At 40.7% G+C, this 18,932-nt stretch overlaps 1 protein-coding gene across 1 annotated transcript in view; it reads right to left on the minus strand.

Moving 5' to 3' along the window:
- Positions 1-18,932, minus strand: part of GLI3 (GLI family zinc finger 3) — a 67,431-nt gene that overhangs the window by 42,427 nt on the left and 6,072 nt on the right. Inside the window, exon 3 of the mRNA XM_010072596.1 lies at positions 11,700-11,901. Within this exon, the coding sequence (XP_010070898.1) occupies positions 11,700-11,901 (202 nt within the window). The remainder of the gene's footprint in view (positions 1-11,699; positions 11,902-18,932) is intronic.

Consider the following 18,932-nt stretch of genomic DNA (forward strand, 5'->3'; position numbering starts at 1 on the left):
AGCAGGAAGGGGGGGCAGGGGCACCACCTGGCCTTGCCCAGCCCATCCAGCCACGCCTGCTTAGAAACGTGCACCAAGATGGCATCGGTGTTGCTCCATAACAGTCTAAAATTCATGCCCAGAGGTAGTAAACAGGACCTGAAAGTAATCATTTTGAGAGTCCAGAACTACTAAAACCAACAACCAGGTTTCTCAAAAGCGATGAGTGGTTTCAGAGGCCTCAATTTACATCACGTTTCTTTTAAGGTACTTTAAAGGGGCTGCATTTCAGACAAGGGGTGCTCCACGCTTCCAAAATCCGGATGCCAGAAGAATGCAAGATGCCTGCCCCAGTCGTTCACATTTTCCAAAACACCAGTAATTTCCAAAAAAATCTTGGATTCATAGAAGTGTAAGTGAATTATGAATCTTTTTCTTCCACCTACCTACTGAGAAATTAAAATCTACACCACTGGAGGGAATCTGATTTGTATTTCTGTTACAGACTTTTTCTTTAAATAAAGTAGAAAAGGAAAATTAGAAAAAGATGAATGCATGTAGGACCACTAATAAACTACATGCAGGTTATTTTTTTAGTTGTTGAGTTTTACAGGGGGTTAGGGTTAGAAAAAACATGTAATACTTCTGCTTAAGCATTCAGTAACTCATGTACACTGACAGAAAAGCCCATCAGTGGTATCATTTATTTTTCCATACTGTGGGCTTTGGTGTTAATCTGTCAGTCTGTCTCTCTCTCTCTCTTTCTCTTCTCCTCCTCTGCGAAGTCTCAAACTCCCCTCATTGGAGGTAAAGCAGGGCAGTGAACTACATTGCTATTACATGAGCACATCAAATTTTAAGGAACAGACTTCAAGAAGAAGAAAAACAGACGTTATAATCAAAACCAAACTTTGTGGCTACTTTGTGGCTGTCCTACTAACGAGGTCATCCAGTTTCTGGTCACAGCTGTGGAATTTACCGCAAAACAGCTGTGAATCCAAGTCAGGAAAAATTCTTTCTTTCCTATACATTGCATAGGTGTGCCCAAGGAGACAGGCTGACACAAAATTCCCAGAAGATCCCAATTTTGTGAACACTGTGAAGGTAGTTCTGTTGTATCATTATAGTTTTATTTTCTTCACAAAAACTTTGAATATACCTTCCTGTATCACAAGACGCACGGTTCTGCAAGGTCTGATGCACGTAAACCTTGTAAAAGCAACCAAGTGCTTTCCCCTTTCTGGTTCTGCTTTGCAAGTTTTCAGGGAAAGCACTTTTCAAGTGTGTGAACTAGAGGGCATTCAATGAGAGCCACAGGTGAACAATTTAAAATAGATTAAAAACAAGCATTGGTGGACTCCCGAAACAGCTGCCCCAGGAGGCAGACGTAGCCAGCAGGTTCATATGGGATTAGAGAAGTCCAAAGACAACAGGTCCATAAAGAAATACTAAAAGGAACAAGCAAGACTGTATTGCTTTGGAATCGCTAATCTAATGATTACTGATGTTGGGAGAGCAGAGAGCGAAAGTCAGACAGCAGGCAGGTTAACATACTTCTTAAACAGCATCTGCAGTTTGCAACATCAGAGACAGACTAGATAGTATCTAACACCTGTAGTTTGACCCAGTGGGACATCTCTTACATTTTAAAACCTCTTTTTTAAAAATTTCAAATGGATAGATTTGTTTATTTGTGATATCTTTATTTATTCATGTAGAACCACATTATGTTTACAATATGAAAGTTTTCTTTCCTATCCTCTATCCTAAATATTTCCTGTAACAATTCAAGACCAGCACTTTGATATTCTACCCAGCAGTCATCACACACCTTCCCCTTGGCAGTCTCTTATTTTCTCTCTTGCATATTTGAAATTATTACTATACCCTCTTCCTGTGCCAGTCTTCTCATCTTTAATCTGGACAAAATAGGTCAAGTCTATTTTAGCTCATCGGTACCATTTTTCAGACCTCTGATCATTTTCCCTGCTCTTCCTTCTAGTCCCCCCAACTGTCTAATGTCTTTCTTTAAATAAAACATACAGAACTGGTCACAGTACAGGAACACATGTCATAGTGAGACACACTGGCTCCATCTACACCATCGTGCAGGACAAGTCTTTGGGCCCTTCGGCCTGAAAGGTCTTTGATGTCCAGGTGGTGCACTCACAGCCCAAGCGCTCGTTCCATGAGGGAGGGTGCACCCTGCACTGCAAAGCAGCACGTGAGCCCTTCATGAGTTGTGGAAAAGCCTTGGCACTCCCAAATCACTCTGCAGCCTCCATCATTTGCTCCTGCCATCAGCGACTGACACTAGACAGACCAAATGAGCCAAGTCCCTCCAAAAAGGACCCGAGTTCATGAAGGGAGAGCTGATTTGTAGGTGGACTAGCTTCCTGTTCAATAAAGCTGACCATCAGCTATCAGGATAACACCATGGCTTGTTCTAGCTCACGTTCAAGTAGGTACAGATGTCATGACTTTGTATTACGCTCCTTTAACAGTTGCATGAAGCCTGTGGGCAAGTGAAACAGAGAAACCAGGGTGCAGAAACCCACGAATAAACGTTGGAGGGATACCTGGACTCACTGAATTCAATGGAGTTTTGATCCTTTCCTCACACCAGGCCAGGATTTCACCTTTGGTTTTTGATTTGGATTCTCAAAGCCCTTATTTGTTGTTTAGGAATTGTTGTTAAGGGGCAAAGAAGGACCCTTCCTGTTTTACAAATGTACCCAGCTACTCTTCAGGAAAGCAGCCCTGATAACTCTTAAACACTTCCCAAGAGGGACTGACTTCAGTAAATCCTTAAGTGCTGTCCTAAAACCTGGGCCCTACAGACATCGCAATCTTAACCAAATTAAGCCATAATACAAGTCATAATCAAGTTAACAGTGATACTGCTTTTCACATGCTCAGGTGCTCTTTTCTTGTAAGGAGTAATGTAAGAAACAGCTTCATTCATCCCATAGTAAACTGACATGTCGGAGCCACTGTCCAAAACACAGGACATAAGTACGGGTGGATGGCGTTGAGCCATGGGTGCTGATGGAGTCTGCTTATGTATATAAAGTTTTGATGGAACTATGCAGTATAATATGGAGCCTGGAACACTGCACAGTCTGATGTGGAAAGCTGTGGACAGTCAGCGGGACAGACTCGTAGTCTGACCGCAACAGAGATTGAGAAGAGAGAAAGGCAATGAGTTCTCCTTGGACAGGACCCAGGAGAGAAGCAGCAGCCAGGAACATCGCGTAAGAAAAATGTCTCCCGTTGCTTCAGTTGGCAGAAACAGGAATTTGTGTATGTTCTTTGTAAACAAACAGGAGTGAATAAAAAGAAGTTTCCAACTCTATCATCTACTTCTCTCTCTGATGTAAACAACCTGCAGGAGTGACTGTTGACAAATTGCTCAGGTCACAGGAGTGACAATATGCTGAGCAACCTCACAGCCCTGAACAGATTTGTGAAATTCTTATTGCTTCAAGTATCATAGATGCAACATGAAAACGAAATGGTGTTACAGGAAGGGAGACTTCAAAATTGCACTTCTGTTTGGAGCATTTTATCCACATTTTTAGTAATACTAAAGAAGAGTTCTGCTTTAAACCCTGTTCTTTTCCCCTCTACTTTATAACTGACAACATTGAACTTTGAGTTGACAATGCAGTCAAGTCATCAGTTGCTTTTATGGCTTGTCACTTAAGTATAGGGGAAAACAATATTAAACTGTGACTATGAAACCAGACATGTGACGAGATCTTGAAGGCAGGTATGGGACTTGAAATCTTTAGAAACAATTTTTCAAAACTGACTAGGTTTCATGAACAATCCCTCTGCATTTGTAATATTGACATGTTTCATTAAAAATCACTATCTTAGAGACAAGTCATCTAACTGAATTTGCAAAGAGATGTATCTGCATAAAATATAGCATATGTTATACTATTTTTTTCACTTTTCATCAGATAATAGTCATCGTTTCACAATTGTATTTAACTCACATGCATCGTTGCCTCTTTTTTCACTTTTCCATTACCCGTTTAAAATTAACAGAGTCTGTGGCTTGTACTTCCTCTTCAGCTTACCGTATTATCTATTCTGTTTTATCTGCTAGGCTAGGTGAAATTTTTGCTCATGAATACATTGCCATATGCCAGAGTAAAATGGAATAGTTTCACTGAGAGCAACAGAGCCACACTGATTAACCTTATGTGCTCAGACAGCGCTGACAGCCTTGTCCTCACTGGAATATTCCTCTTCAGGAATCCTGAGTATCCTCACTGGACTTTGTATTAACAGTACCCTCCATAATTCAGCTGTGCTCCCTCCATGCAAGCTCATGACGCTCCCGGCAAAACGTAATTTTGAATTGAATTCACGCCTAAGAATTTCTGGGTTTCTAAAACCAGTATCATTAATTACATGGAAAGTACTAATTAATACTTGCTTTTAGGGTCTGAAACTGGAGTAATGAAGTGTTAAACCCCAGCACACTTCTCTTAGCTTGAGAATTTTCACGGAATTAATAATGCGCTGGATCCAATGACTTTAAACTCTTCAAGTAACACTAAACCAGTGTGAAGCAAGTTAAACTGACTTAAAATTACAAGATCTGGGACGCACATATTTACAGTCATAAATACGTAATCATACTTGTATATGTATCTGTACATGTAAACATGCATGCAGCATGCACCTGCATAATCTATACTCTGTGTTGCTTGACTTTCTACATTATACACTTTCTGAAGATAGAAATCTTGCCATTCATGTGTATTTCTGGTGAAAATCATCCACCACTTTCTAACGCAAGATGCAGCTAATCGCCAAAACAATCTCCCTGAACGTCACCATCCTATAACCTATATGAGCTTTCTATAGGACGCTAGCTGCAGAATTACATTTCAACAGAGCCTGAATTAGATGCAACTTTCTGTAATACTGACAAATTCAATTTTTCTTCACTTTGTAGCAATTCCCTGCCATTCACTGTTCTTGAAAGAGGGTATAAAATGAAGCTATTATGGCATGATAGAGCACTGTATTCCCTTCTTTAGATTAACCATACACAGTACAAGACCATGGAGAATAAAGCCCTGTGCTGCACATATGTGGCATGTCTAGTTATAATAGGACCTGTTTCAGTGGGGTTACACCTGGTCTGAATTTGACACAGTCTGAATTGCAACTAAGCTTTCATTTACAACATATTACATGCAATTAACTAGAGACCTTTTAATGCAAGAAAAGCCTTTAGTCAAAGTCAGCTTTTCGTCTCACTTGGGTAGATCCCAATAACAGTGATAATAAAAAAGCAAAACAATTCTAATGCTTACATGATTAACCCACTTTTTATCCTGTACATCCTATCAGAAGGAACTTCTTGCAAAACAGTGCTGAATATATTGTGTTCTACCTGTTCCACTCCTAACACATCCTTTTTAAGATCCATTTCAAGAAGCAGCATTTGATTGTGTCCTTTTACACAGATTTAATCACATCAATAGACAAACTTAAAACTTCCAGTCTAAAACAGAAATCAAAGGCAAGAATTAAGCAGCTGGTTTTTCATAAAAGTTAGACACAAATTCTCAGACGGAGTCTTCTGGTTTTTAGTGCAATTACCAGCGATCTGCGCATGGAGTCAAGCAATGAAAAAATGAAATCTGTGTACCTGGCAAAATTATTTTGAGCAACATGGCGAAGAGCTAAGAGGTTATCTTTAGAGCCAAGTACGCCAAATGAATGAGCAATACTGAGCGTAACATGTATGTCGATACTGAAGAGAAGTCTGAACTACTCATACAGTGGTTCTAAATTAGCTGAGCCAACTCGCGAGAAGCACTTACTTGTCTCAATGCAGAATTCAGTGGAAGAATGAAAATTTCATCAACATGAAGCTATGGCAAAAACATGTTAAGACAAATGGAATGGGAATCAGAACGCAGAAAATCATGGTGCATTTGAATTGCTCTTCTGCAATATTATTGCATGTAGTAGAGGGAGAGTGTTTCAGATAGTATCGTCACAAATGACAATGCAAGAACTCTCCAAAGAGCAGACCGAAAACAACCATTTGCCTCAGAAAGGCGATGAATAAGAGGAGACATAATAAGAATCTATAAAATATTGAATAAAGAAGGAAGAATGAGAACACGAGGCCTCCCTATCTTATAACTATGAGACATTCTGTTAAATTCAAAACCTGGATAATTTAAACCTGATAAAAGGAAACTTTTTTTTTTTTTAAAGTGCATAATTAGACCGTTGGGCTCTCTGCTGGAGATACTTTCACTTTTCTCTGTGATAACCTTATACTTTCATTTGTATATCTTAACTCTGTTTTTATTTTTCTCTGCTTTTCTCTCCATGTTTGCTAAAGGAAACTGGAGAAATTAATACATGATCACTTGTCTCTAGATATAAAGCTGTTTCAGAGAGAGGGCACTGACTACATACATAACAAACCTTTTATACAAGGAGCTTGTATGAGATGAGGAAATCACTGAGATCCAATACCTGCTTACAGAAACACACTCTTGTCGTCTTTGCTGATAATCCACTGCTGCCTAAGCTCAACCTACAAACCTGGCTCTCCCTTTCTAGCGCTCTTTCTGAAAATATCCCCACAACCATTCCCCAATGTTCAGCTTCAGATCAGCCCAGAGCAAACTTATGTGAGCCAGAACAACCAGGAACTGTCTGTAATTAACCACACTTTGTTAATTGCTTCTTCCTGTTCCAATGAGATCAGGGAAGCAGGGGCAGAACCTGGGGAAAAAAAGGTGCTGCTGTGCTTTCTCTGTTTCTTTCAAACCTTGGAGGAGATCCCAAAGGGCTCCCACGCTCCCATGAAGCTGAATTTTGACGCATTATGAGATGGCTAAGGTGTATTCACAGCTACATCTGCCTAGACCCCAAAAAGTCTCTTGTAGTAGGTGGATCTACTGATTTAAACACCTTGTAGCTGACAGGGAATTAGTCTCATTTTCTGAAAACTGACTTTGTGAATTTGGTATTTTAGGGCTGCTAAGGGACTAGAAAAATCCAAAAGTTCTGAATTTCAGATCACGTAGAACATGAAGTCCCAACCTCCTGTGTTTATTAAAGACGAGCTAATCTTTTATAAAGGTTTTGAATCGGTACTCTTCATATCATGGGAAGGGATTACTCCCTCTATACTCACTCTAGGCCATGCTGCCTCTCAAAAAGAAGTGCTAGTGAAGTGCAAAGTCTAATAATTGTCACAGGTAGCAGATACAACGTTAAGCACATCCTGACAAAAGATAATAGCAGGGGTGCTGCACTGCTCCACTGTACTTTTTTTAGCCAACGCAGAGACCAGTCGGGTCCTGGAGACACTTTCTTCACACAAGTAGCACCTCTTCAAAAATAGGTTCACAGAGAGGGTTGAGCCTGCAAAATCAAACATGCCAGAACTAAACCCACCCATACCCTCGTGTGCTCACTTGTCAGCCTTTAATCAAATGACCACACAGCCCTTTCCCCCCACAGGATTCATATCTCATTCAGTGCACAAGATACACAACAGTCTTCAGTGAGAGACTCTGGTATTTTTCTTCTCCTTGCCCAGAGTATTGCCCATGGGCCTTCCTTCCATTGTATTTAAACCTTTGGTGAATACACAATTATTGATTGTGCTCATCACTGCACATTTTAAGTGCTTCACAAAACATTAATGCTTTCAACCTCCCTCTGAGGTGAAGGGAAAGGACTCTTGTTTTGCACAGGCATGTGAATCAAAGAGAGACTGAGGTAGAAAGTACCACTCATTGTGGTGGTCCAGTTTCAGACATGGAGACCTGATCTCCCATGTTAGTTAACATAACACAGCACATGAAATGTTAAAAATGGCTGTCGTAACTTCAAGCCATGGCTGTGAGCAATTCCGTTCCTCTGCAGAGTTAAGAGTGTTAGGCTGGGCCTTCAGAAGAGAAACTCTATGAGCCTGATGGTCATTTCTGACTAGTTCCGTTTGCCCAGCATCAGGCTGGGATTGAATTGCAAGAGCCCAGTCCACCCTCCGGGCAGCAAACAAGCAGGGGAGAGGCTCCTTCCTCTTTTACAGCTACCTGGGAGAGATGAGGTAGGGTCCTGTGGCTGTGACTGATCATGAGGATGTTCAGCCTGTGCACTGAAGCAGGTAGAAGCCCTGCAAAAAAATACCATGCAACCCTGAAATTAAAGATGGTATCAAAGCACAATCACAAGGGGGCAGTACCTTCATTCTCCTTAATGACCAGCTTCTGCATGCTTTATTTTGCTGCTTTTTCTCTCTCCTAGAGAAATCCTAGAGAATCATAGAATCATTTAGGTTGGAAAAGGCTTTTAAGGTCATTGAGTCCAACTGTAAATCTAATGTTGCCAAGTCCACCACTAAACCATGTCCCTAAGTGCCACATCTACATGTCTTTTAAATATCTCCAGGGATGGTGACTCCACCAGTTTCCTGGGCAGCCTGCTGCAAGCCTTGATAACCTTTTTGGTTAATAAATTTTTCCTAATATCCCGTTTAAACCTCCCCTGGCACAAGTGGAGGCCGTTTCCTCTTGTTACTTGGGAAAAGAGATTGACACCCACCTCACTACAACCTCCTTTCAGGTAGTTGTAGAGAGTGATGAGGTCTCCTCTCAGCCTCCTCTTCTCCAGACCAAACAACCTCAGTTCCCTCCTGCTCCTTGTAAGACTTGTTCTCTAGACCCTTCACCAGCTATGTTGTGTTATAGGAAAGCATTTTGTCCCAGCTCGCTTAACGTGGACAGTTCCTGGTCTGTCTCCTGTCTCCTCTGAAGACCACTTTCTTTTACACATTCGGGGAAGGCTGTTATGGTTGGGCAGACAACTTAGCCTCCATGAGCATCCTAAGGACGTACCAGACTAACCAGAGCTGCAGGGAAAGGTCCTCCTTACTCTCTGTGGGCCCCGGACTTGAACATGCTGAATGCGTAGTCTATTAGAAACCTCTTAAGGGCTTATAATTTGGCTGAATGGGACAATTTCTCAAGAACAGCAAAGACCATATAGGTAGCGTTTAGGCAACATCCCTGGCAAATTTTAGCTTCTCAGTGATAAGGTAGCAAGAGGTCTTTTGGTTTGTATGGGAAAGTTTCTTCTTCCCTAACTTCATTCTGGTAAATTAATAACTTTGATGACACTTTTTGGAAATACTCAGCATTAGACAGGTATCAGCCATGAAAAATGCTGCCATTTGGCAGTTAAAAGTGATTGGAAACAAGGTCTAAAAGTAGGAGAATTGTGTAATGTTAAGTATAGTTCATGCTACTGATGGTGCCTAAAATACAAATCCTTCCTGTCTCACAGTTCCACCTACTGGCACCATTTTCTTGCAGTAACTCACTATGAGATTCACATGCAAGTTTCCAGAAGCTGGGATTTGACACTAGGAGTTTTTTTCTAAACCTTGAGCACTGTTGCAGTCGGGATATTAAACGGGATGAACCTCCACTTTGATTCAGTGCAGCAGTTCTTGTGCTGAATACATTATTTACAAGACACCAAGTTGCAATAAAATAAGTTTTACAGATAGTCTTGTTGCTATTTAGTCTTGGGACTTATTAAAGCAATGAAGTGTGGCTTGGGTTTAACACCTTATGTCACTGTTTACTGTGGCGTAACACTTTTATAGACAGGTGCACATGGGTGAAGTTAAAAGGCATCAACAGAGGTGAGCTGCAAAGCTGGAAAAAGAGCTAGCTCTCTTCCTTTCCCTCCTTTCCACCGGGAAGAATGGAGATATACATTTCCAACTTTTCATGTTGAACAGGCATACTCTCATCAAAAAGAAAAAAATCATTCATTCTGAATTGTGTGAAATTCTGGATTAGCATCCCCGGAAAGCATGACCAGGAAGTGCAGAAAGCTTCGGTCAATCATAGGCTCAGTCACACAAGCCTTGCCTTCTTCAGTGACACCAGGTCACAAGACTCACTGTTCTACTTCTTAGCATCCTTACTCAGTGTCTGCCCACAACTCACTCCAGCTCCACAACTTTTTCCAACAAAACCATTCATCTGACTCTGGCTTTGCAGGGATGGCCCTTAGGTTTGTGATTCTGTGTGTCAAAAACATACACCAACCATTCCTAGCTGTGGAGGAAGGAGGGAAGACCTACTCCACTGTAGAGACTGGGCCAACTTCCACGTACTATTTGCTTTACCACAGTTACAAGCAATGGAAAAGGAGGTTAGTAATTGAAGTACCATCCCATCTTGATGACAGTGGGGATGGTACACCTCCACACAGTACATATACTTAACAGATGTGGTCCAAAACTGCTGCCAGCTATTGACATAAATCATATTCCGCATCAGGGAGCTTTGTAATTAGGACTGTGATTACACAGATTGCAGAGTTGTATTGCAGAGCTATGAAATCATACCTGTGAAATACTGTACTCTATTCAAGTACATCAGAGCTTAAAAAACCCCAACAGCACTCATACTAATGCCAAATATTTACAGTGCTGTCACTTTCAAAGGTTAGCAGGCTCCCGGTTTCTAACATACCAGCTGCACGTCCCATACCACCTGCCCCATTTTCTCCAAAAGTGCAAAGCCCCATAGCTAGTTTTTGAAGTTGTAAGCGTGTCATTTTTTGCTGGAGAGGCATGTTTTGACCCTTGCCAAAAATGGGTCTTTCAGATCTCAATAAATTGCTGTGGGGACTTGCTCCTTTGCCTCATTGCAAATTGAAGGTGGAGGCTGCTTTTAAGCCAGGGACCAGCAGCACTCTTTGTTTGAGTGCCATAAATGCAAAACCAGTATTTTCTGAGGCTTTGGAGAGGCAGGGGATTTTTCTTGGAATACCAAAGGAGCTTTTCTCAGTTAACATATAGCAATGTCACAAATACAAGAATGTTCTGCAGTTGCATCTCCATTTTCACTTCTGTTTTCCTTCATTTTCTTCCACTCCCCTTTTTTGACATTCTTGCTTCTGTTCCCTCTCCCTGTGCCCTGTTTGCTTCCCTTTCCTGTACAACTTCTGCCCACCTCTTCCCTTGATACTCAGCTCTTCTGTCTCCAGAACAACCATTTTTGGCTGTTTTCTTGCACACACAAGTGAAGTGGCCAAGTGACAATCTCAGCATTCCTGATAATACTGGATAATGAGAGGACTTCTTTGGTAGGAAACAAAAAAAAAAAAAAGATAATTTACCTACAGGAAGTCTAATCTTTCAATATATGAACTAAAATATGAAAAAAAAAAAGTGGAGATTAATACCAAGAAGTTCTAGCCAACAATTTTCATTGAACAGTACCACGCATCTATGCTTTACTCTCTGATAATTGTCACGTAGGAACATTTCACTGTCCATTTTATCTATGACCAGAATAACCCAAGTGACTTAAGTCACAAATCTATCCTAAAGCTTCTTCTCTGAAAACAGATTCCCGAGCACACATGAACACGCTGTTACTGCTGGTCAGATGGAGTACTACCTACACTGGACAACAATATGACAAAAAGTCCCTTGTGGTTACCTTTCAGAGCAAGAAAAAAAAGTACTTTATACTTTAAATTAAGCTCCAGTGAACATACATGATAGAAACTGCAAAATACACACATTCACAAAACAAAACAGTTATTTAAAGATGTGATTATGTATTCACATTTGCTTATGTGTGTAATACACATAAATTAGAATATACAATAGAGGAAGAAAATGCTATTCTTACCTTATTGCACTTGCAGATAAGTGGCCATAAGAACCACTGGCTGAGGAACTGCTACGAGAATTATTGAGAATTGTGACCAAGGAATTTGGAGATGTCCGTATCATGGTTTGAAGGTCAAAGCTGTGATCAGATAGGGGGGATATGGACAATGTACGCTTTCGGCTTGGTCTAGCTGACAATCTTGGACTCGGAAACCTGGCGCCTGTTATGTAAACACAAACAATTATCCAGGGTACTTAATCACATTTATTTGTTATCAGTGATGGGTAAAGGGAGTCGCAAGACACCAACAGGCTGTGACAAGCCCACACTCTCCACTTGTGATCTACTGGCTACGATTGAGGAAAATTAGGAAGAAAAATATAGCTTCCTGTGGCTTACCTCAGGGGAGCTCTGTTTATTAAAGTGCAAGCAAAATGATAAATTGCTAAACAAAAGGAAAAGACTTTTATGAGTTATCCCTCTCATTTCTGGTGATTTATGAATCTGATGGCTTCTTAGACATTCACATCATTAATTCAACCATGAGCAATGAGACAGTGGTTCAGATCCGGGCTACCAGAAAACCGAAACTCACATCACTTAAATACACACAGCCAAAGCTAAACTTGTAAAATATAGCACAGAAATGAAGAGGTAGCTTTTCCTTTGTTGACCCTAAGTCTGCCTGGTTGATACTTGACGCAAAACTGAAAATCAGGACTGAAAATACAGGATGAAGGCCAGATCTATCAGCAGAAGTCAAATTGACATTCAGAGCCTTAGACTGAGAAACAGTAGGGTCTATTTGAATTTGCCCAAGATCCCATGGTATTCTTGGGTTGGGGTGTACAGGGGCCTATGATTGCCAAATTTCTTTAAAACTAAACACTAAGCTTTTCAAAGCAGCAAAGAGAAGGCAACAATAAAGATATCATTTAAACAAATACATATCACACTTCTAAATTTTCCATGATGCTCTGAAAATCTCTACATCTTCTGGTCTGTTTTACCATGTCATCCCAACTCTCTGCAGTCTTAATTAATTCAATCTCGGTTGAGAGTGAGAAGGAGAAAGTTAGCTTCCCCACTGGCTACTGAACTATCTCATTTAACAGCACTGCTGCTTACACCTTTTTAACACCTTTAACCTGTAGTAAAGGACTGACTCCTAACAATCACAGAATCACAGAATGGCCTGGGTTGAAAAGGACCTTAAAGATCATCTAGTTTCAACCCCCCTGCTGTGGGCAGGGTTGCCAGCCACTAGCCCAGGCTGCCCAGGACCCCATCTAGCCTGGCCTTGAACCCCTCCAGGGATGGGGCATCCACAGCTTCTCTTGGCAACCTGTTCCAGTGCCTCACCACCCGCACAGTGAAAAATTTCTGCCTAATATCCAACCTAAATCTCCCCTCTCTTATTTTAAAACCATTCCCCCTCATCCTGTCACTATCAACCCCTGTAAACAGTCACTCCCCCTCCTGTTTATAAGCTCCCTTCAAGTGACAGCCATCATCATGCAGGGTCTTGGGAGTATTGCCTACTTTACAGCTACTTCTCCCAGAGTCCCTAACATTCTCTGTAACTTGCTAATAATTCACAGTTGGCCACACACCTCCATTATAGGTTTGCCTAATTCTTGCTCAGGTCTTGATTTTTCAGCAGGTTATTTAAGCTTATGTGCCTAACATTAACCAGACGAGCCCCACTGACTCCAGTTAGACTCACCTCAAGGACAGAGTTGGATTAGAATCCACCATTAAGTTTTCCTTACACACCTGAGTGGGTTGCCCTTCTTTCTGTGCATGCTATCCAAGGTTTTCACCTGATATTAAAAGCTGCCATTTTAGAGCTGATGTGACTGTGTGATCAGATCTACGTCAAAAGTCCTTCTCCTAACCTGTGCTCAAATTTGCCTCAACTAGCCAACATGGGTGTCAACTCTGCTTGGCATCTGGTTAATAGATTTTTTTCCTTCATGCTCCGTCTCCGCAATATGCCTTAGCCCATACTGCTTCAGTCTTTCAACGAATATTCACGCTCTTGATTCATCTTTTAAAACTTATTTCTTCCTAAAAGCTACTACATATTATTTTATGCAATCTGGTTTATCTCCATTTTATAAGCTTGCTGTTGTACTGTGCCTGCTTGGTATTTTATTAGTGCTACACTTCGTGTCTTTCAAAGGCAGAGAGCTTTTATTTGTGGTAAAATAAAAACCAGCAATGATCAGCACCTATAAGAAGCTGCAACATATATAATAAGGAAGTACAAGATGCATGTCATGGCAAAACACAATTCAAGTGCTTTATAGGTGAATAAACTCTCTTACTGTGTTTTTACAAGAGGATAGCTACGTACGTTCCTGGTTAAACAGCAAGTGAAGGGGACAGGGAAGACCGGCTAGACATTGGCTGAGCAGCAAAATGAGATGTTACTCAAGCACTGCTACCACAGTATCATGTGTCACTACCAGCCATCCTTATGGTGTGCTATGTACGACAGCAGCAGTTTGAAGTCACGTGAACATAATTATGAACCCCCCTGTTTTCTTCAGACTGCTGGGCACAGACCTCACTGTGCCATCAAGAAGGCAGCAGAGATGCTCAGCGGGGACAAGCACAGCTTGCTCTCTTTTGATAACCAAGACTTAGTTACTAATTTCTGTATTTAATACTGAGACACTGTGTGCTACTGATGGCCACATATGAAGAGTTTCAAATATGATTTCAAGAAGAAACACTTTGAAAGACTACTTCTTATGGATCTAAGTCCAGTTTTGAATCCGTACAACTACAAAGGGATTGCCACTTATTTGAGAAATTCATTACAAGCCTGTTAAACATGGACTGATGGCTACTGATGTTGACTAGAGAGGGGGTGCATAAGTTTGATCAAAAATGTGGAGCGGTTGTTATGAATATTGGCACCTGAGTACTTCTCCTCTGAAGCTAGACTGGACAATAAAAGCAGGAGACAACGTATTACATAGGAGGGCAACTTATACCCCCTGCGGTGTACTGCAGATTCTCAAAAACTACAACAACTTCCCTCCTCCTCCTCCTTCCCCTTTCTGGACTGAGCCCATCTCCTTTACCCATTGCCCAAGTCACACTACAGCTCCTGTAAGAGGCCCTTCTCCACCCGCCACTCGCTAAACCTCCCCCTTGCCTGGCAGATGCTGCCAAGCATCCCTGTCCCCGCTCTGTGGGGGATGCACCAGTCCTGTAGCCAGTGACGGAGGAGGACGCCCTTTCCAGCTGTGAGGGGCTTCAGCCACACCACACAGCAGTCTTGGGTTTCCTCTTCTCCTCCAGGCACTGCCTGTTTCAGGCCCCACCTAGATCTGGGAATTGGGCAGTGCCCTCCATCAGCCTGGGATGGGAACAACCTCCTAAGGGCCAAGAGCATCCTGCAAAAACAGAATATTTCTGCTTCACAGCAGGACCAGCTGAGGTCAGGCAAGAGCTCTACAGAGTCTGACCACAGGAGAGGGGGATTGACTTCAAGGGAGGCCACGACTTTCAAACTTGAAAATACAATTAAATGGAATTACTCTTTTTTCAGATCTTTGTGGTTTAATTAGGTTTCACATGCCTAAAAAGTCTCAAGCATCAGCTTACCACTCGTCACACTGCAGGATATTTGTTAAACCATTCATTTAGCATAACATCAGTCTTAGTTAGTGTATTACTATAAAAAGGAATAGGTCACATCTTGTTAGTGCCTTTGAACACGAAATCAAACTCTTCAGCCTTGCCCAGGCATTTATTTTAAAAACAAACTTCAATATTTATTTAGCAATTTGAGACACTCGTCTCCCACCGAAGCATTAATTCCCTGCTCGATAATGCTTTAAAACCAAAAAATGCAGGAGCACTGATACACTAAAAATCCATTTATGTCCGTGCAAGTGCTGAAAAAAAAAAACCAGCAGCTTTGTCAAAGTATGCAAATGGACACTGACAGGGAAGATCTGTTTAGGAATGTCACATTTTTGGAGTAGACATTATAGTAATAACAACTCAGTAGTTGATAGTAAAGACTTGAGTGTGCTGACAAAAAATCCAGCAGGTGTCAGAAGAAAAGATCTTATTCCTGGGGTGGAGATCAATTCTAAAATAACAGATATCTATTTCCATCATAAATTTCAAAAATGGAATATGCCATCCAGCAAATTTGCCTATGAATTTGATTTCTGAGTTGAAGTTTTTAGCATTGCTTAAACATTTATAAGGCAATCTTCAGACATGTATCATTTATTCCATCCCTTTAAATCAAACTTCATCAAACCTTTTTTATTCCATCCCTTTAAATCAAACTTCTTTGAACCTGTCTCAGGCACTAGTTTTTGTTGAAGGCTGTGAACATGGGAAGTGTGGGGTTTTTTTTTTTTACATTAAGTTTGTTTTTTTCTTTCTTTCTTTTCTTCCTGGTTTCTGCTCACAGGTGTGTAAAATTTGTTTTCACTTCATGAAAGTTTGTCATAAATTTTGTCTCAGTTTTCAAAATGAGATAAATCTGTCATCAGTGTGAGAGGAAAAGGAATGGCTTTGCTACTCCACCCTCATTCTCCAACTGTGCCTGAAAATCAGGTATCAAACCCAAAAGGCTGTGATTTTTTTAAATTATTTAAGTGCTTAAAAGACAGTTTTGGCATACAGTATCTTTACAGCCACAACAAGGAATTTCAGTTGTTGCTACTGTGGTGCTGTCAATACCTTCCCCATCGACTCTCCTCCTTGGTACTTTGATGTTATACTTAAAGGTAGCACATCCGACCCTTTAAGATCAAGCAAGAAGACTGGAAAACTTGGTCAGGGATTCTGGCCACCAAAACTGTAGAAAAGCTTTGCAGCAGCAAAGAAAATTCTGGTCCACTTTTCATGGCACACAGGACAGGATGAGGAAGAATGATACTCAAGCAAACATAATCTTGGCCTTATTCTTCCACAGTATATTACACAGGTCACGGGCAGTGAAGTTCAGAGCTTCAAGAAGTCTACTGCTCTTTAGGCACAATTTAACTTTCTGATTAAAGCTTCTCCCACTCATATAATTTCAATTTTGAAATCAGTTTTACAGCACTACAGAGCAAAACAAAAGGCCCCAAACTGCACAAACTGTATATAACATGCTTTTGTGCCCAGCCCATGCTGGTGTTGGAATTATTATTTTTACTACAGAAGAGGGTAGAGATGCCAAATTACTGTGCTAGATGCTCTATAAACACACAATTAGGAGACAGACTCGCCTCATAAAAGAAGAACAATGTTTCCCTTGTATCTGTTTGGTTGTTGTGTGGAATAAACGAGCAGCAGCCTTTGAGTGAGTCGAGTCAACTTGCTCAAAATTTGACAGCAGATAATGAGGGAAACTACCAATCTCTCTTCTGTTTCCTTTGACAAGACCAGGCAAAAGGCGAAAGAGTACTTTTAAGATCACCATACAAACCCTTAAGAAGAAAGATCCAAACAAATGGCATTGCTTTGCATTGATCACTGTACTTTGTTTTTAAATGCAAACATGGGCATTCTTATTTTTTTTTTTAAGTCTTAATATCAGCTTCCTGCTAATTGTTTTGTTCTCATTTCTAATCTAAAATTCTGACAAAGAAGAAAGGGGTTTTCTTTAGCATGATGAATGATAGGACATTTGGATTCCTACTTAATGACAATTAATTTACTGTATCCCCATGAAAGTTAAGATAGTTTTAATGAGTTTTTACAAAGTAAAAGGGTAACTTCATACTCTATTTAGATAAAAGCAGCTATTGCCTGACTAACCACATTCTCATCAAATACAGAAGGTGAGCCGAGTGACCTTACTAGGATTCACTCATTTTAATTCTCTATTTACTGTTTAAAAATAACCCATTTGCATAACAGTGCTACACATTTTTTTTGTCTTTAACTCTGAAATAAACACTAATTGAAAAGTTGCTGCTATAATGAATCTCACATGTGTGATCTTAATTTTTAAAAACAAACATAAAACAAATTAAAGAGCGCATTTCAAATATATTGTAGCTAAAGCTGTTGACAGCAAACATCCTTATCAGAGATAGTGTTTACGTACCTTTTATGAATGGGCTGAAGTTATGGGCAAAGGTCAAAACATTTTCCCTTAAATGGGAAGTGATAACATTCTTGGGATGCAACATCTGTAATTCTATGTAGATTACAGCATACACAATCTCTCCTAACACAGGAAGGTCCTTTGTGCAAATGTCATTATTTCTATGAGTACTGCAATGTCTTCTGTTTTTCTCATGATGGCATACATCTGGGTATCTATCTTCCTACAGACTGAACAGACTCATTCGATCAAGTCTACATTCAAATATATGGTTTGGTACTGCTACCTACATGCATTCAGAAACTCTATCCCAGTAGGAACAAAAAACATTGGAAGTATAAAATATCCCTGCTCATTGAAGGGATGACCATTAAAGGTCCCTTCCAACCCAAACTATTCTATGATCCCTTTACTTCAATGAAGTCATGTCCATTCATATAAGCTGAGGATTTGTCCTTGCAACTGGAACAAAGCAGCACATTTACATTACCTGAACCATGCATAACAGAGTTTCCATTCTGGAAGATGATATTCATATGCATCAAATGCATTAGCAGCATACCTCATCGTTTCCTACTCCTCTCAAAATCCAGACCAGGAAGTATCATATTCTTAAGCTTTCAAGCACTGAAGCCTGTACATTAATTTCTGGTTTAAGTCCAGATGGTTTGTGTGGTTTTATTATGTTTCTGAAGTGGGTTCAAGGTATGTTACATTACTGTAAAATCACTATGCACGCTACTAGTGCAGTGAGACCAATAACAGCAACTGAATTTAAAAATCTTTCATTATCAAGGTAACAGAATGAAAAGAGTTTCCCTGCCCGGTTCCACAACTATCTGTCTTGCCCAATTCTTGTAAAAATTGTTGGTCAGTCAACTACTTCACACTCCCAGGCATGTGTTCTGCAGGGGAAGCTATCTCTATTCCCATGCGTTACAGAAGTGAACCTCCCAGCTCCCACACTCCTTGAGATCAGCAGCTATGGCATGCAGCCAACAGCAGGGCACAAGAAACTGCATGCTGACAAAGATTTTGAAAAGCTGTGGCACAACAAGGTGGTCTAATGCTATTGTATTGCTCTGTACTACTAAGCAAGAGTCAACAGTCACCACCTTTTCTTGTCGCCACCTTTTATTTCCATTGCTGGAAGGAGCCGAGTACATCCCAAAAAG

The sequence above is a fragment of the Pterocles gutturalis genome, unplaced genomic scaffold (assembly GCF_000699245.1).
Source record: "Pterocles gutturalis isolate BGI_N339 unplaced genomic scaffold, ASM69924v1 scaffold18002, whole genome shotgun sequence".
In the NCBI taxonomy this organism is placed as follows: Eukaryota; Metazoa; Chordata; class Aves; order Pterocliformes; family Pteroclidae; genus Pterocles; species Pterocles gutturalis.